This window comes from Rhincodon typus, unplaced genomic scaffold (genome assembly GCF_021869965.1).
Source record: "Rhincodon typus isolate 14 unplaced genomic scaffold, sRhiTyp1.1 hic_rhity00001724, whole genome shotgun sequence".
Lineage (NCBI taxonomy): Eukaryota > Metazoa > Chordata > Chondrichthyes > Orectolobiformes > Rhincodontidae > Rhincodon > Rhincodon typus.
The window spans coordinates 5071-23777 of record NW_025967362.1 but is presented as its reverse complement, the minus strand read 5'-3'; the positions used below and the strand labels follow the sequence as shown (position 1 = coordinate 23777).

General features: G+C 38.8%; 1 protein-coding gene across 1 annotated transcript; it reads left to right on the top strand.

The window, feature by feature from the left end:
• Positions 1 to 245: 245 nt before the first annotated feature.
• Positions 246 to 17689, top strand: LOC109911625 (non-SMC condensin I complex, subunit G; the record flags this gene model as incomplete). The annotated part of the gene is made up of 7 exons (XM_048592733.1): positions 246 to 335; positions 3050 to 3229; positions 4887 to 4997; positions 11279 to 11398; positions 13418 to 13657; positions 16007 to 16188; positions 17515 to 17689. Coding segments are annotated over 7 exons (1098 nt in total), but the record flags the coding sequence as incomplete, so codon positions are not given.
• Between the last annotated feature and the right edge of the window lie 1018 nt (positions 17690 to 18707).

The following is an 18707-nucleotide window of genomic DNA, read 5'->3' as shown; positions in this document are numbered from 1 at the left end:
AATAAAATTTAACAGAAAATACATGAATAATACCTTGCGTGTGAAATAAATTAGCATACTGGGAAAGATAGAAATTTAGAGAGTGCAATCTCAGGTTTCTTTTGTGAACTTGCAAATAATCGTTTAGCAGCTGTCACTGGTAGATGCCAGCCCTGTCAATTACAGAAATGTAGAAGTATGCACTCGGAATTGAATTTGACTGTGGAGCAATTGTTCAGTTTTAATTATTTGATTTGTTACCACAGGTTGCAGAGATAATATCAGATGTTCGGGAGCCAATTGTTCATACTCAAGCTCTGGAGAATGCTGATGAACAAAGGAAAAGACAAGTTGAGGTATAAATATTTAGGATAGGTATTATTATGGCTATGCATTGTTCATAAATACAAAGTACGAATTAAAAACCACTGAAATATTTGTGTTTTAAAGAATCTTGAAGATTGTATTTTATCATACATCTGAACTATAAGTTAAATGTGCAAGATTTGGGAAGTGTTAAGGACTGATTTATTTACTAGCCACTACTTTTGTAGAATTAGTTTAATTGCTTTCAAAATTACAACATTTTTTTTCCTGTATTAAACCCAGACTATTTCTATTCTAGTATTACTAATTCAATTTGATTTCTGCATTGTATAACCTATTTGAAAGGATACTAGTGTATTCCTACCATTCCTGCCAAATGCTGTGTATTTGGTAAAGCCTCCCATTTCCCCAGAATTAATTGCAGTTCCCTAAGAAACAATTCTGCGTGGCACTAGCCATCTTAGAATGTTATTAATTATTGTCGCTTTATTCATCACACCTCACACATCATCTGGATGAAACTTCACAAGCTACTTGAAATTATCTGTGGAAATACTTGAGATGGTGGATATTATTTCAAATTTAGCAAAACAGATTATGAGGATAAATTTGTAAAGTGATAATGACTCTTGTAAGGTAATTAGGAAAAGACTATTTTATGTGTTTGTAGTGTGTAATGAAAGGTATGTTTTATAAATATTATATTTTAGGATTTTGGTTTTAAAATAGAGGCAGACTCTGTTCTGTGAAGATAATTTTTTTTTTTAACCAGGTCAAAACAATTTGGAACAGTGACCCAAGTGTATCAATTCAAAGAAAGCATGTGACTGCAGTCAAGTACCTGACAGAAGTGTAGTGTTAATGGATGTAATATTGATACTACTCAGTTTAAGCTGTTGGTTTAGTTTTGATTTTTAGAACAAAAGATTCAAGGTCTCTGTTCAGAAGGGAGAAACGTTTCTTCTAGCAGTATCAAGGTTTTAGTTGTGTGGAGCTTCTAAATCAGGAGAGTTTGATAAGAAATCTCACAACTGAATATGTTTAGGCCATTAGAATTGCAAATGTTTAATGCCCGCAAACTCAAAGCAATCACACAACTGTCCCTGCAGTCCAAAGAAAATAAACTGGGATGAGTTAGTTAAATAAAAACTTAGAATCAAGATAGAAGCGAAATTTCTCTGGTATTGAGTATCAGCAAAAGGTTAGTGTAATGAACAGGTGAAACTTTGTTTTGTTGCTTCTGTTAAGATCTTTCTAACTGTCTTATAGCTTTTTGAGTTTTTCTCTTTCAGTTGTGTAGTGGTTATGTCCTTAAGGAATATCTACAGCCTCATTTGAATGTGTTTCACTAATTAACCACCATAGTAACCAACTTCTAAAATTAAAAACAATACCTATGAGGCCAGGTTTCATTTTGGGATCTGACTTGTCTAGTATTAACATTAGCGGGGAACATAATAAGTAAGAGTAAAATCATGTCATTAATTTAAAATTCTTGTCAGAGGATCGGGAGAAATGTTTTTACTTGGGTTTCCACAACATTAGGAATTTAGCACCAAGGAGGAGTTGAGGCAGCGAGTGTCTTTTAAGGGAAGAAAATTTAGATTTGAACCTCAGAAAAATACAACTTGGACTAGGCAATATAGCAGTCAAGTCAGTTTTGGATGGTTCCAGCAAGGAGCCATGATAGATTTGACGAGCTGCATGTTTTCTTTGCTCTTTCTTGGTATGTGGAAATTGCTGGCAATTTTTTGCTTATCTCTAATTGCATGTGAGATGGTGATGGTAGACAGATTGGAGGACCTTCTCGCCGAACTGCTCCTGACCACACTGGCTATAAACAGGTCCAGGCAGCAGGCTGTGGAGGGGGTTATACGTACCGACTGTCTGCCCCTTTTCTGCTTTAAGTTCGTGCCCGGGAGTCATTGGAGAGGAAGCATGGTGTCCATCAATGCTCTTGCTGCCTTTAGGGAGAGGTGAACACCATGAGGAATACTCGCATATGTGCCCATGGTTTGCATGGTGCATATTGGGCTTTGCTTGTGAATATTGGATGTATTTACTGGTGGTGGCTATTTTTTTAAAAAAGCAAAAAAGTCAGTGATTTTGGTAGTGGGAAGGTCGCACAGTTCGGAGTATGAAGAAAAGGAAAAACGAGAGAAGGTGATGGTGAGCAGCTGCCTTGAACTGCTGCAGTCCATCTGGTGCAGATATACCCATTGTGCTCTCGGAAAGGATGGTCCAAAATCTTGATTCAGCAACAGTGAAGGAGCGGCAACTGAGTTCCAAGACAGGGTGGTGTGTCCTTTGGAGGGAAGCATCTGATTGGTATTGTTCCCATTCGTCAGCTGCCCTTCTACTTTTGGAAGGTAAAAGTCACAAGTTGTAAGGCATTATATAAGGAGGTTTGTGTGTTATAGTAGTGTATCTTGTATACAATGGCTGATTTATCCTGATTTAATTCTGTACAATCAAATTTGCTTCTAAATGTATTTCTCTAATAGAATACTTTAACTTCAATTGCTTTCACATTACAAACTTATAACCAGTATAGTCATTATTGCTTTTCTGAATGCAAATACAACTTCAACACATTAGAATTGAGGACTACAGAAGTACTTATAAGGCAGTTTAATTGAAATAACGTTGTCATGAAAATACTTAATGGCAATCACTACATCAATGTGAATGCTGGAACAACGTTGAGTCACATACAATCATTTTCCTTTCTACCGTTTTGCAGCTTGCCAATATCAAAGTTCAACTTGTAGAAGCAAAACAAGCACTGGAGGACAGTATAACTCGGCAGGACTTCATTCATGCTTCGGTGCTGAAGCAGAAAATTGAAGAATTAGAAAATTGCAAAATTGAGATGATAAAAGCAATTGAACAACCTGAGTGCAAAGAAGTTTACATTGAAAAGGTAATTCTTTGTAAAGATAAAGTATATTTTAATAACAAACTATAGTTATTATGAAGCTTGTAAAGTAGGTGTAAATATCTGCATGCAGTATAGTTGTTGGCTTTATAATATTATAATTTTAATTAGTGAATTATACAATATTTCACTCCTTTCACAGTATCTCCCTGCCCAACCCCACAAGTACAGATGTTCTTTTGGTTAAAAATGAATTACTGTAATCCCCCAAAAATTCTATAATTTATCAACAGTAAGAAAATCACTCATCAAGTAATCATGTTAGTTTTTAGTCTAGAACACTTTTTTTGTACTATAGGTATCTTGTGCTAAACATTTCCAGGTCAGGTGTAGGCCATGTCATTTAAAACCACCCTTTGTTCATGTTCCCTGTGTCCCTGCCTCCTGTAATAACATGAATTTTTGCAGTTTCTACATCAGATATTTTTTATTAACTGTTATAAAAGGAGCTACTACCTAATGGTGCACTGTGTAATTCTTGTAACATCAAACCCAAACATTTTTCACTCTTGTGATCCTTGAGAAATTTAATTCCCTCACTGAGCTATTTTCAAAGCTGAATTTCATCGGTGAAATTCGTGTGATCCATTACATTATCAACTTTTGTAAAGTTTTGCTACTTTATTTTAATAGAAAAATACATTATTTATCTAAATAGAATGAGAAAATAGTTTTGTAGAATAATGAATAGCTTATGAAACAAATAACGTTTAACTGGCTAAACTAAACACCTGATAATTTTATCTATTCTTTTCTGGGATGTGGCTGTTGCTGGCAAGGCCAGCATTTGTTGACAATCCCTTTCTTGAAGGTGGTTGTGAGCTGCTTTGAACTGGTGCATTCCATAGAATTCCTACAGTGTGGGAACAGGCCCTTCGGCCCAAGAAGTCCACACCGATCCTCAAAGCGTCCCACCTAATCTACACATCCCTGCACACTATGGTTAATTTAGCGTGGCCAATCCACCTCGCCTGCACATTTTTGGACTGTGGAAGGAAACTGGAGCACCCGGAGGAAACCCACGCAGACATGGGGAGAATGTGCATACTCCACACAGACAGTCGCCCGAGGCTGGAATCAAACTGGCGCTGTAAGGCAACAGTGCTAACCACTGTGCCACCGTGTCGCCCTGTAATCAACTGGTATGATCCATCTGGTATAAATTTTCTTTGGTGGATTGGGACAATTCAGTCACTTATAAAGCCATTCCAGTGGTCCTTTAAGAGTCAAACACATTGATGTTGATCTCTTGTGGCCAGGGACAGCCTAGTTATTCACCAGCAGATATCCCCTGAAGGACTTGAATGAACTGGCTTGGTTTTTGCAACAGTTGATTACAGCACCATGACTATCATCACTGGGACTGTTTTCCAATTTCAGATTTAATCATTAATTGGATTTTAAATTCCACCAGCTGCTGTGGAGGTATTTGAACCTGTTCTCCAAGCATTAGCCTGAGCCTCTGCATTACTAATGCAGTTACGTTACTATTATATTGTTATATTTTCTTGACTAAGTCAAGGCAGTGGTGAAAAGTTTATTAATGTTTGCAGTATGGTGACAATTTCAGGTCAAATTTAAAAGGTTGTTTATCTTTTGACTGATATATTTTAACGTGTTTTTTTTTCTTTCAATGTAACAGGATGATCCTGAAACTATGTTAAAATGTCTGATCATGTGCTATGAGCTTCTCAAACAGATGGCTGTTACAAAAGGAATAGGTCCAACTATGAATGGAATAACAGAGGCTTTGGTATGGCTGACATATTTACTATTTGGTTTATTTACTTTTATCTAGTTTATAAATCTATGTTAATGTAAATGAAATGGCTTTAATTTTGTTTTTATGATAGGAAACACATTTTGACCCTCATTTTGGGGTACCCAACCATTTATACCCTAGTTTGCCACATTATGTACTGAATGGAGAATGGAAGAGGTGATTGGGAATGAAGTTGGGGCCCAGGTTAGTGATGGAACTGGGGAACTTTATGCACAACGTTACATCCATTTTCCATTCATCTATTTTATCTTTCAAATTTTTGTTTACTAGAAATTTTTATTCTGGTTTGAAATTGATTCAGCAGATTTGAAACTGCTGTTTTTAGCACTGAAAGTTTAAACAGGAAAACCGCACGGTGGCTCAGTGGTTAGCACTGCTGTCTCACTTCGCCAGGGAACCGGGTTCAATTCCACCCTTGGGCGACTGTTTGGGTGGAGTTTGCACATTCTCCCTGTGTCAGCATTGGTTTCCTCCGGGTGCTCCGGTTTCCTCCCACAGTCCAAAGTTGTGCAGGCTAGGTGGATTGGCCGTGCTAAATTACCCATAGTGTTCAGGGATGTGTAGATTAGGTGGGTTATAGGGGGATGGGTCTGGGTAGGATACTCTGAGGGTCAGTGGTGAACTTGTTGGGCCGAAGGGCCTGTTTTCACACTGTAGGGATTCTATGAAAACTCAGTCACTATTACTTTGCTGCCTAGACACCAAACATGACATTGCCAGCAAGGTGGTCTGTCTTTGAGAAGTACCATAACTTTATCTTGCTCTGCCCATCGAAGGCTGCATATGGTTATACTTAGTTCCTTTCTTTTCGTGTGAACCTCATCAATTGTATTTGCTGTTCTTCAGTAAGAGTATAAAGCAATTTTTAAGACAGCTGAACAAATATAGCAACAAAAGTTTTTTTTTGCAATTCTGATTCTCATTCCTTTTTAAAGGAGGTCTCTCTAGGTACACACAATAATGTATTAGTGAACACTTTCCTGGCAACTGAGAATTTTTGTGTTTCAGTGTGACATCATATTTCATTGGCACAGATGAGGTAGCATTGAAGGAACATGTAAATGTACAGGACTGAAAAGACCATTTTGGTTTTTCTTGATCAAAGCAGTATATGCAGTTTACTACTACTTCTCTTCGATTTAATTTTCATGCTAAATGCCTGTCCAACTCTTTCTTTGAAGATGTCTGATATCAGCTTGGATCAGTCTTTGGACAGGCATCTATTTACTATCCCCTTGTGTAGGGTAGTTCAATTTGATCTATCTGTTTGCCTTTCCTCTGCTGAGTTTCATCCAATATTGAGACAGCTCCTAAATTGAGAGGACCGATCTTCACATCCATAGGCATCAGTTTTGCATGTAATCTAATATGCAGTGCTGTCTATATTACAACAAGGAGTCCATACTATATAGAGTCTAAGTCCCGGAGTTAGGCCTTCTGTTTCCAGAGGCGAGAGAGACAAGCCTATCTGGCAAACATCTTGACTATCTTACCCAAGAAGAAAGTAGTTGAGTTCTGAGGAAGGGTCACTTGACCTGAAACATTAACTCTGATTTCTCTCTATGGATGCTGCCAGACCTGCTGAGCTTTTCCAGCAATTTCTACTTTTATTGCTGTTAATGATTTTCTTGAAGTAGTTTGATAATACATGGATGTGATATCTGTAATGAGTCAAAAGCAGTGCTTCCCAAACTACTTTTCAACATGAATACCCCATTTTATCACTGGAAAATGAACAAAAAATGAAAACGCAAATTTGTGATGATACATCTTGGTGACTGGCCTGTAATTACTCACTAATTGCGCATCTGCCTCCCTCACTGCTGCTCATTGAGGTGATTGTATTTTTATCAAACCAAATCCAGGTTCGAGCTGCCACATACATTTGAAGTGCCCACTGTAGGAAACTTAACTTGGGATTAGTTACTTCTCACTGTTTGGACCACTCGAGGCAGGTGGGAAATTCATACAATTTTATTTCTCATGATCCCATTTGCTGTTACTGTGACCTTAGTTAAATACAGTTTGAGAATCCCTGAAGTGAATGCATTTTCATTTAATGAAATTATGGGTGCATTAGCCAACAGGCCAGGAAAAGCTCACGTTTTGCTGAATAACTTTTAAATCTCCGAAATTATGAAAAGATTATAGACTATAGATTCTGGACTTCTTCTCGTGTGAGATAATCAAGATGTCTGCCAGATAGGCTTGTCTCTTGAAACAGACGGTCCAGCTCCAGGACTTAGACTCTATATAATATGGACTCTTTTTATTGTAATACAGAGGCAGCATTGCATATTAGATTACATGCAAAACTGATGCTTGTGGTTGTGAACATCTTATGGCTTTTACTTAAAGTGCCATCCTAGCTCAAAGTTGGTGGCGAAATCGTAGATAAATAGAAATTCCCTTTTTACTCTTGAAGAAGAAGTAGATTTCTTGTTGTTATGGTTCACATTTTTCCCTTAACTGCGCATGAAAAGAATAAATCAATTGGTCGTTGTTCTCTATTCTTGTTTGTGCAACTGTTCTGTGTGGCAGTTGTTCAAAGTATTAGTCTACAGAAGAATAGTGATTATGTCATAAACGTAACTATCTGCAAAGCATGTTGGAACATCCTGAGGACATGACAGATGTTGTATAAATACAAGTTCTCTAGTTCTTCAGATATGCTGGAGTTGATGTTAGTTGCAGCCAGTGCTAGTTTTGAATCACTCTAGCATTACTACTTTAGTGAAATAGCATGTAACGCATGGCTTGCTGTCATGAGGGCCCTTGAATCGTACTTGAGGTAATAGTTTCTGAAGTGTAATTACTAGTCAGGCATTCACATGTGAGATAATCTAGTGAAGTCCGTTGTCCTTTGTCAACTCTAGATTTTGATAACAGCCAGAAAAGAAATTTGCCCCATTCTTGTATTTGAGTAGAATCCCTATTTTCATGCATGCTCCAATCCCACTGAGTGACCACCTCCCTAAACATGTTACTTGCATAGTACTCTTTCTCGCAAATGCACCATCGGGACTTCAGGTTTCAAAACTTGAGCAGTAGCTGAAGTTCAAGTTTCTGCAGCCAGTGACACTCCCAGCACAATTGATTGTTTTTGTCAGATGACTGAATGCACCTTCCAATGTGCCACAGCCTGAGCTTTGCAATGGCCAAGCTGCCATGCCATATTTCAAGCTTTTTCTGAGCCACTTGCTGTAAACTGGAGATTAGAGTTAGAAAGTAGAATTACTCACCTTTACTTCTCAATCAGCTTCTTCTGTGTCTATAAGTTATTACCGTAATGGTAAGAGTAACAACCAACTCGTACAGAGTAAAGAAGTTTGAAAAATAAAAGCAAAGGAATGTCTCCCTCCTTCCTCACCAAACTCCCACCAATTTTTTTTTAAGCCGTATTATGTCTAACCCCTCAGTATCTCGGCTCTAACAGTTTGCTCTGTACCACTTCTCTCCCTTCCATTTCCTGATTCACATCTGTTTCTGGGATATTATTTGTATCCTAAACTTTTATTATATGATTTTATATGTCTTTCTGGCATTGTCCTAAACTCTAATGCTTCCGTCCTTACTAATCTTTTTAGTCATTATTTTCTTTCTAATATTCTAATTACAAATGAATTAGGAGCAGTAATAGGCCGTTCACCCCCTTGAACCTGCTCTGTTATTCAACAAGATGATGACTAACTTGTTTGTTTTGAATTACACCTTTTCGATCTATTCTGTTCGATAACCCTTTGATTCCAATGCCTAACAAGAATCTGTCTATCTCTGCCTTAAAAATAGTCAATGATGCCGCCTCGGTGAAATGCTTTGTTGTCTTTTTATTGTCTATCCAAAGAAGAGAGATCCTTTGCTCTCTGCTATGGGGAATAGCATCCCCTAACTCTGTCCTCTATTACAGATACATCCCTTTTACCTGCCCCCACACCTCCCATCCCCTGAATGGCACCCTGCATCATGGTGCTGCTGTCAGTTTGCTTATCTTCCCTGCATCCCTGCTCTTGTCCACATAAGCTGCAAGATATCCTAAATATTTCCAGTCCCATTTGCCAGCATTTGGCCCATGTCCCTCTAAATCCTTCCTATTCCAGATGCCTTTTAAATGTTGTAAATGTACCAGCCTTTTCCACTTCCTCTGGTAGCTCATTCCATACACAAACCATCCTCTGCATGAAAAAGTTGCCCCTTAGGTCCCTTTTGAATCTTTTCCCCTCTCACCTTAAACCTATGCCATCTAGTTTTGCACTCGCCCACCCCAGGGGAAAGATGTTGTCTATTCACCGTTTCCATGCCCCTCACGATTTTATAAGCCACTATAAGGTCACCCCTCAGCCTCCAACAGTCCAGGGAAAACAGCCCCAGCCTATCCAGCCTCTCTCTACAGCACCAGCCCTTCAACCCTGTCAACATCTTATAAATCTTTTTTGAACCCTTTCATGTTTCACAACATACTTCCTATAGCAGAGACACCAGAACTGAATGCAGTATTCCAACAGTGGCCTAACCAATGTCCTGTACAACATTAACATGACCTCCCAACTCCTATACTCGATGCACTGAACAATAAAGGCAAGCATACCGAACACCTTTTTCATTATCCTATTTACCTGTGAGTCCCCTTTCAAGGAATTATGAACCTGCACTCAAGGTCTCTTTGTTCAGTGACACTCCCCAGGAGCTTACCTTCATGTGTATAAGTCCTGCCCTGATTTACCATTCGAAGATGCAGAACCTCACATTTATCTAAATTAAACTCCATCTGTTAATCCTTGGTCCATTGGCCCATCTGATCAAGATCCTATTGTACTCTGGGTAATCTTCTTTGCTGTCTACTGCACCTCCAATTTTGGTGTCATCTGCAATCTTACTAACCATACCTCCTATGTTCACATCCAAATCATTTATATAGAATGACCCAGCATTGATCCTTGTGGCACACCACTGGTTACAGGCCTCCAGACTGAAAAATAACCCTCCACCACCACCGTCTGTCTCCTAGTTATGTATCCAAATGTTAGATTTCCCTGTATTCCATGTGATTTAACTTTACTAACCAGTCTAGCATGAGGAACCTTGTCGAACGCCTTACTGAAGTGTATATAGATCATGTCCACTGCTCTGCCCTCATCAATCCTCTTTGGAGTTATGGAAGATAGAGAATGTGGCAAAATAAATAGTGACATCTTGAAAAATGTCCATATTACAGAGGAGGTAGTACTGGACGTCTTAAAACACATAAAGGTGGATAAATCCCTGGGACCTATCAGATGTACTCTAGAACTCTGTGGGAAGCTAGGGAAGTGATTGCTAGACCCCTTGCTGAGGTATTTGTACCGTCAATAGCCACAAGTGAGGTGCTGGAAGACTGGACGTTGCCTAATCTGGTGCCACTATTTAAGAAAGTGGTAAGGAAGAGCCAGAGAACTATAGACCGGTGAGCCTGACATCGGTGGTGGCAGATTGTTGGAGGGAACCCTGAGGGACAGGATTTACATGTATTTGGAAAGGCAAGGACTGAATAGGGATAGTCAACATGGTTTTGTGCGTGGGAAATCATGTCTCACTAATGTGATTTGAGTTTTTTGATGAAATAACAAAGAGAATTTATGAAGAAGTAACATGTCACCTGCTCTGCCATCATTATTACTTTATTTAGCAAATAGGCTTAGAAGCGTCATTTGAGATTATCTGTTGTTAGTTCACAGTTTAATTGCTCAAGCTGTAAATTTAATAGAATACTTATCTCCACATTATTGCTTGCTTGGAGAAAGGAAAAAACTTTAAGCTGACCAACTACTCACCTACCTTGTGCCATAGCACTCTTATCCTACTGGTCGTCTCTGGCTCCCTTATTTAAAAGATCAGAATAGCACCACCTCCCTCACTGCACCGAATTCATTCAGTGAACAAATTCCCAAGTGTGCTGTCATGAGTTACGTTTGAGTCACAAGTTGCTATATAATTAGAAAGCAAAGTAAAATAACTAGAAGAGCTAAGTACAGGGAGAGGTGTAAGATTCTGTTTGGTAGGAAGAAGCATATTAAAGTTTTGAATTGTATTAGACACATGGCAATGCTAATTTTATTAATATCCAATGTTAAAATGTAACTGACTCTCCCACGACTATATTCCTTTATTAAGTAATTGTAGATGCTTTTCATTATGTAAGTTATTATGTAACATTGCACTTCACAGTAAACATTTGTTTTCTTTCCAATGTATGTACTCTATTTCTGTGGTTTTAGATACTGCCAAGCATTGCCAGTGTCAATCCTGCGGTGAGAAACATGGCAGTCTTGTGTCTGGGCTCATCCGCGTTGCATAACAAAGATTTTGCGATTCAACACCTGCCATTGCTGTTACAGGTAGGCCGGTCAAAAGTCCTTCACTTCAATTCTTACAGGTGCATGGCATTTGTAAATAGAATTTCAGGACTGTTCACTTAACATTGCTATGGGTACCTGGTGCATTTCCTTCAGAGATTAAAAGTACAGGAAAACCATTACCAAAAGTATGGTGTGAAGAAGTATATTTGTTTGAATGGTTTTTGGGGGATTGGGCTGGGAAAGGAGGCTTTGGGAGTTGGTAGGTTATTGAAGATATATCATGGACCTTTTTAGTTCAGTGATGTTGGAATAAATTTTTACAGTCATAGAATCAAAAATGTCTGCAGCATTGAAAAAGACCCTTCAGCCCATCAAATCCTGCTGGTCGAAAACATCCACCCAACTATTTTAATCCCACTTTCTAGCATTTGGCCCATAGTCTTCTTTCGCAAGTGCACTTCTGAATACTTCTCAAATGTTATGAAGGTTTCTGCCTGTACCACCCTCACAGGCAGTGAGTTCCAGATTCTCAACACATCATGAGTGAAAAAAACTTTCCTCACATTTCTTCTAAATCTTCTGTCTATTACCTGTAATCTATGCCCCTGGCCATTGACTCCTCCACCAAGGAGAAAAGTTTCTTCCTGTTATGCCCCTCATAATTTTATACATCTGAATCATGATCCTGCAATGTGCATTTCAAAACTGTATACGATACTCTAATTGTGGCCTAACCAACGTCATAAACAGGTTAGAACTTTGCTTTCAGGCCCATCCTTGTCCTTTTCCATAACAATCTTGAATCTGTCATACTGCATAGATTTTTAATGGTGCTTGTTGGATTTGGAAGCACATATTGGGTAGAACTGAGATGGAATATGAGGTTTACCTCACGAGTAGATTCTTGTTATTACATTTTTATTTTCGGTGGAGACAGGAAACAAAAGTCAGTACTGTTTCTATGTTTTGAATCTGCCCCGGGAAGTGTCATTCATTGGAATTTTCACAAGGGCATTGACATAGAGTTGATGTCTGACTGATGGGCTGATGAAATGGACTGATTAGAAGGCCCACCTCTGTTTGCTGGGACTCTTCTGCAGTGAGGACTCCTAACTCTTATCCCTCCATTCTACCGCCATGTCTCTCCTTCCTACTTGCCCTCCACCATGCCCATTCACCTAGTATCCTCAATGTACAGAACTCTTGGGAAGACTTTTGAGAGGCCCATAAAATTGTCAAGATAAACAAACAAAATGTCCATTCAATAACCATTTCTAAAAGCATTAACCTATTATATAATCTGAAATTTTCAAGATGAATCAACCCAGAGTACCCTTGGTAACCGTGTTGACAACACCTGCTGAGCTGAATTTATTGATGGGGTTTGGAGCTTAGCCAGGCATTCATAGCGGCATTAGATTACATAGCTGTGTAAACCAAACCACTATAACCAAATACTTAAAAACTTTGAAGCCATTAAAAGAGCTCAGCCACCTGATCAAGCTTTATTGCAGGGAATCCTATCTGAGCTACTGATCAACTAGCTCAAGCTTCAAAACAAGGGAACCAAAGTCTGAGCTGTCATTTGACATAAAAAGGTTAAGTTGTGAGATAATTTATAATTGTTTGGTTCATAATCATTGAATTTAAAACATATTTAATCCATACAGCATGACATCATAATGTGACGTTGTCAAGACATTGTGAACTTGAATGTTAAAAGGTTCCTGACTTCAGACTAGGGTTCTCCTGTTAGTCAGAACTGTTCTGAGCTAGGATGAACCATTGTTACCTTTTGAATTTCGCTAACTCCATCAAAGGTGCTGGGAGTATAAAATGCCCATCCCTGCAATGGAAGTTGAAGTGGTGCATGTGGCTCACAAGCCACTTGTTTCCTACACTGCTAAAAGTTGACAACGATAGAAATGGAGGTAAGAATCCCAGAATCCATTACTGACCTCTCCTTCTGCCTGCTCATTGTGGATGTATCATGTCAGGATGTGTAAATCCAAGCCCATTCTCCAAAGAAATAATGACATAGTTTCTTTTATATTATAGATTGCTCAACTCGATATGATCAATGTGAAAATTAGTGCACTGCGGGCAGTATTTGACATTCTGCAAGTATTTGGGATTGAGGCTTTCAAATCTAGTCCTCATAAATCCCGTGAAATGCAAAATGAAGAATTTGGGAGTGGAATTGAAAAATCAATACATGAAGAATCAGCCGAGCCTGTGGTGGAAACTGACACAGTCAATAGTATCCTTACATTGCTTTTGGGATACTTGGACAATGAGGTATGCATTAGTAGCTTTTTGAAGTGCTTTTGGAGGCTTCTGAGCATTTGGTGTGGGAATGTCATTATGCAAGAGCAGTGGTAGCAATTATGTTGCTGAGAATTGTTTTGGTGTATCTATATGTAAGCAAAATCTTACTTCTGTGGGCATTCCTTATAAGCACTATTTGAAGCTTTCACATTTTTGTCATGTCTTTTGAGTCTAAAAGTTTAGGTAAAATAGTTTTAAGAAAGATCAGAGTGGCCATGCAAGAGGTACACTTAGGCAAGGAATTGTAGAAGATGGAGCCTGAAATAGGTGGCTACCAAATGCAGAATAGGCAGGTTTGGCAGTGTGCGCATAAAATACCAGTGAGGGATGAGAAACTTCTTCACTCAAGAACATAGGAGCAAGATTGGGTCATTCAACCCTTCAAGCCTGTTCAACCATTCAGTGAGATCATGGCTGATCTGTGGCCTAACTCTATATACCTTTGGCCCATATCCCTTAATACCTTTGCTTAACAAAAGTTTATCTATCTCAGATTTAAAATTAGCAACTGATCCAGCATCTACTGCTGTGTGTGGAAGAGCATTAAAACATTACCATCCCCTTCGTCTGTAGAAGGTGGTGAGCCTGTGGAATTTTCTACCACAAGGCTGTGGAGGCCAAGTCACTGAATATGTTTAAGAAAGAAAAGATTGCTAGAGCCTAACGGTGTTGAAGGGTGTGGAGAATGATCAGGAGTATGGTGTTGAGATAGAGGATCAACTATGACTGTGCTGAATGGTAGAAGTTGGCTTGATCGGCTGAATGGCATACCCCTAATCTTATTTTCTGTATTTCTACGTTTCTATGAAGGGGTAGAGGGCTGGATGATGTTTCAAAGATAGTAATTTAAAACATGAGAATAACAATTTTTAAATTGGATAATTTAAGGGACTGGGAGCAAATTTAAGTCAGCAAGAACAGGACAGTAGTTGACTAGGATTTGATACAAGTTAGAATACTGTTCCTGATCAGTGGTACTCGTATGTGAAAATGTATGAATTTTCTTGTTCTCTCTGTCCCAATTAAATTGTTCTAGCATCAAGTTTTTTGACTTTCAAAGTGAAGAAATTTATTTATTCCCATTAAAATAAAGCAGCATTTCACTTGCTTATGTCTCTTGCATTCAAGGTTAGATACAAATTAATGTAATATATTGTTACATCTTAAAGCTATCTTTGTGTCTTTTGTGTCAGGCCTGTAGGTTACTTAAATTAGGTTGATGCTTTAAAGTTGAAGTGAGTAGCTGACAAGGTGAAGGACTTTCCCAGCTCTCCGGTTTCTTGTGGTCACATTTCCAGGAGCTTGGTTCTCGGGTGAACTCAAAGATAATTTGGAGGGACTACAGGTTTCTCCTCTTGGGGTTTCCCACTTTCGAGGTATTGTTTTATTTTGTTTACTAGGCAGGATTGAGGAGATATGTGTTTTCACATGTTGTCCTCAGTTCCAGAGCAGTCTGACAAAGTCAACTGTACTAGATACCTGTGCCCAAACCATTGGGTTTGAGCATTGTCATCACCAAGATTGATTTGATAGAAAATATACTCAAATATATGACCACCTGGAATGAAGATAGGCAGCTTGCTTTGCCTGATGCAACAAATCAGGGATACATTTCAAAAAGGCAGCATTCCATCGGCTTAAAACTTATTTCCAAAGACACGGGGATAAAGCATGTGCAGTGGAAAGAGAAAGGCCAAAAAAAAATCCAACAATATGCTGATCATTACTTGCAAAGCTTTTTCTGAGCCACCCAGAGCTACAATTGGATATATCCCCTTTATTCGCAGGATGTTGTTTCTCTTTGAACATAGAAGTAATACTGGTCATCAGTTTTGATGAGTGTTTCAGAAGCAGATAAATTGAATTAGGGATACACAAATTTACAGATTTGTGTAAATGGAAATGGACAGGCATGTGAACAGGAAGTTGTGGAAATGGAAAGTCAGTATTCTTTATCATTTTCTTTGCTTTTGAGTGAACTGTTACGCTTAGTGTGGATAAAGAGATGTCACTGACTGCATTTTCCATGTGGATCACAAAATAAATGTCATTCTCTGCTGTTTGCATCCAGGTCCTTGAGCATTTGTGCTCTCTCCCTCTCCCCAACTTGCATCCATTTCCTCCATTGTACCTTCCCAATCCATCTTTGCATCTTGACCTGTTCTTTCCTTCCCCTTCCCTGTTCTCTTGACCCTTTGCTCTTCTCTTTCCATCCTCTTTAGCACCCCCTTTGACAATTGTTTTCTTGTTTGCCACTCATTCCCTCTTCCTAGTGCATGTAATTTTGTTAATGCAAATAAAATTTGCTTTTATTTCCAGGTAATAGACCTTAGGACTGTTGCCGCAGAAGGCCTCGCTAAACTGCTTTGTTCTGGAAGACTTTCTAGTCCTAAAATTCTTTCTCGACTTATTTTGTTATGGTACAATCCTGTGACTGAAGACGATACCTTTCTTCGTCATTGCCTGGGGGTTTTCTTTCCACTCTATGCATTTATGAACAGGTTTGTACTCTATATCTTGTTGAACTAAGTTTTTAAATGTTCCTAAATTTTTAGTAGCTCCATAAAACTGAAAGCTGAACTTCTGTTGAAGGTGAGGGAAATTGTAAAACATTGATGGAGACATAACATCAGAGGTGTGGGTTACGTCATATAATGAATAGTATCAAATTGCTGAATTGAATCACAGCATTGATTTGGGTATCTTGCACGATTTATAGACAAAAGTCATTCTGCTTTTGGATTAGATATTAAAAAAATGCAGAAGTCGGAGAAATTTGACGGTCGTTCTGTAACAATACCTTTTTTCTGAAAGCTTACCAGGTCTTTTCACTTTGTAATTAAAAATATCCATCTACTTCACGCGCTTCTGCTCTCACCCTATGAGTTAACTCTCAGAATATATGGTTCCTGATGTCTTTCCCTTCCACCAGTACCTCCACATTCAACATTGCATCTTGTAACATATCTACCACCTCTAGCATGATGCCACCACCCAACACAGCTTCCTCTCTTATCTGTATTCTGAAAGAACCATTTCCTTTGTGACACCCGAGCCTACTCTTGTCATCCCTAATACCTGCTCGCCTTCGCTCCTCGTGCAAGCACAGAAAACATGCTTATTCACCTCCTTCCTTTCTGCTATCCAACACTCCAAACATTTTTCTAGGTAAAACATCAGTTTGCAGGTCTAGTTGATCCTCCCTATCCACAAGATCACGACTTGCAAGTTTGCCTGTCTGCAACAAAATTCCAACATCCATTGGCAAAATTGCATATCCATGATTTTTAACCTGGATTTCTAACAAGCTCTGCACTCATGAATTTCATTATTCGTGGGGGTTCTCAGGAACGGAATCCTCGCGCACACGGAAGAATGACGATACATCTTTTAAATGTAGTGAACTGTGTATTTACTGCTCATGATGAGGGCAGACCAAATCCAAGTTGGATGATCATTTTGTTGAACATCTCTGTTCGTTCTGCTGGCTTGTCACCGAGATTCTGACCACTTGCCAATTTAATTTTCTGTCCACTCCTGCTCTATACTCCCTCCTACATTGTTGCACTGAAGCTCATCTTTCCATTAGGCACTTCCAGTTTTCTGGACTCGACATTAGTTGACTAATTTCAGGTGACATTCATAATTCCATTTTTTTAAGACAGCAGGTGCTGTTTATTTCTTTCTTCCGCCAGTCACAAATTCCTTTGGTCTTTTCTTTTCAATTACATTTTTTATTTAGTGACTGTAAAAATTTAGAAGGCAAATGCTGCTCATTAAAATGAAACAGAACAGCTGTTTTATATTGTGGAAAACTTGTTTCTTAGGAAAAATCAAGAATGTTTTCAAGAAGCTTTCCTGCCTACTTTGAAGACCCTATTCTGTGCACCAGCTTCTTCTCCTTTAGCTGAAGTTAATCTGCATAATGTAGCAGAACTCTTTGTGGATTTGACACGAGCCAACACAGTAAATGTCCAAAACAAGCCAATACAGGATTATCAGGTACATAACAACTAATTTTATATTATGTGGGTTTGGCAATGCTTCCAAACAAAATAACATCTGGTTCAAGCAAAGTCAACAAACTGTATTTTATTTGTTGTGGTATGTATTTTGATCAGTATGTCAATATAGGCTGCGCCGATTTATGAATGGGATTCCATAAGATGCAGGATCCTGTGGGCAAATGTTTGTTCATTCTTAAGAATGGAGAAACCATGCAAATGCCAGTAAAATGTACAGCATCATTTTTATTACATGCAGTAGTTATCATGCTGACTAAATGCACATCTGACACCAGTGCTGATAGTGCACCGAAGAAACACAAAACCCATCACAATTGAGGTGAAAGTTTACATAATCAAATACTCTGTAAAAGGCAAACATTGGAAAAGAATTAGGCCTTAGCTGTTCCACAGTTAGAACTATTCTATAAGACAAAGTGTGTATTCTGGAATATGTGAAGGATTCGGCAATGGTGAAGGCTACAATAATTACTAAGCAAAGGTCTATTTAAGAAAGGTGGTAAGGAAAAGGCAGGGAACTCTAGACCAGTGAGCCTGATATTGGTGGTGGGCAGATTGTTAGAGGGAATCCTGAGGATTCTGACAGGATTTACATAAAGACAAGGACTGATTAGGGATAGTCAACATGGTGTTGTGCGTGGGAAATCGTGTCTCACTAACTTGGAGATTTTTTGAAGAAGTAACAAAGAGGATTGATGAGGGCAGAGCGGTGGATGTGATCTATATGGACTTCAGTAAGGCATTCAACAAGATTCCTCATGGTAATCTGGTTAACAAGGTTAGATCACATAGAATACAGGGTGAACTAACAGAACTGGCTCAAAGGTAGAAGAAAGAGGGTGGTGGTGGACATTTGCTTTTCAGACTGGAGGCCTATGACCAGTGGTGTGCCACAAGGTTTGGTGCTGGGTCCACTGCTTTTTGTCATTTACATAAATGATTTGGATGTGAACATAGGAGGTATGGTTAATAAGTTTGCAGATGACACTAAAATT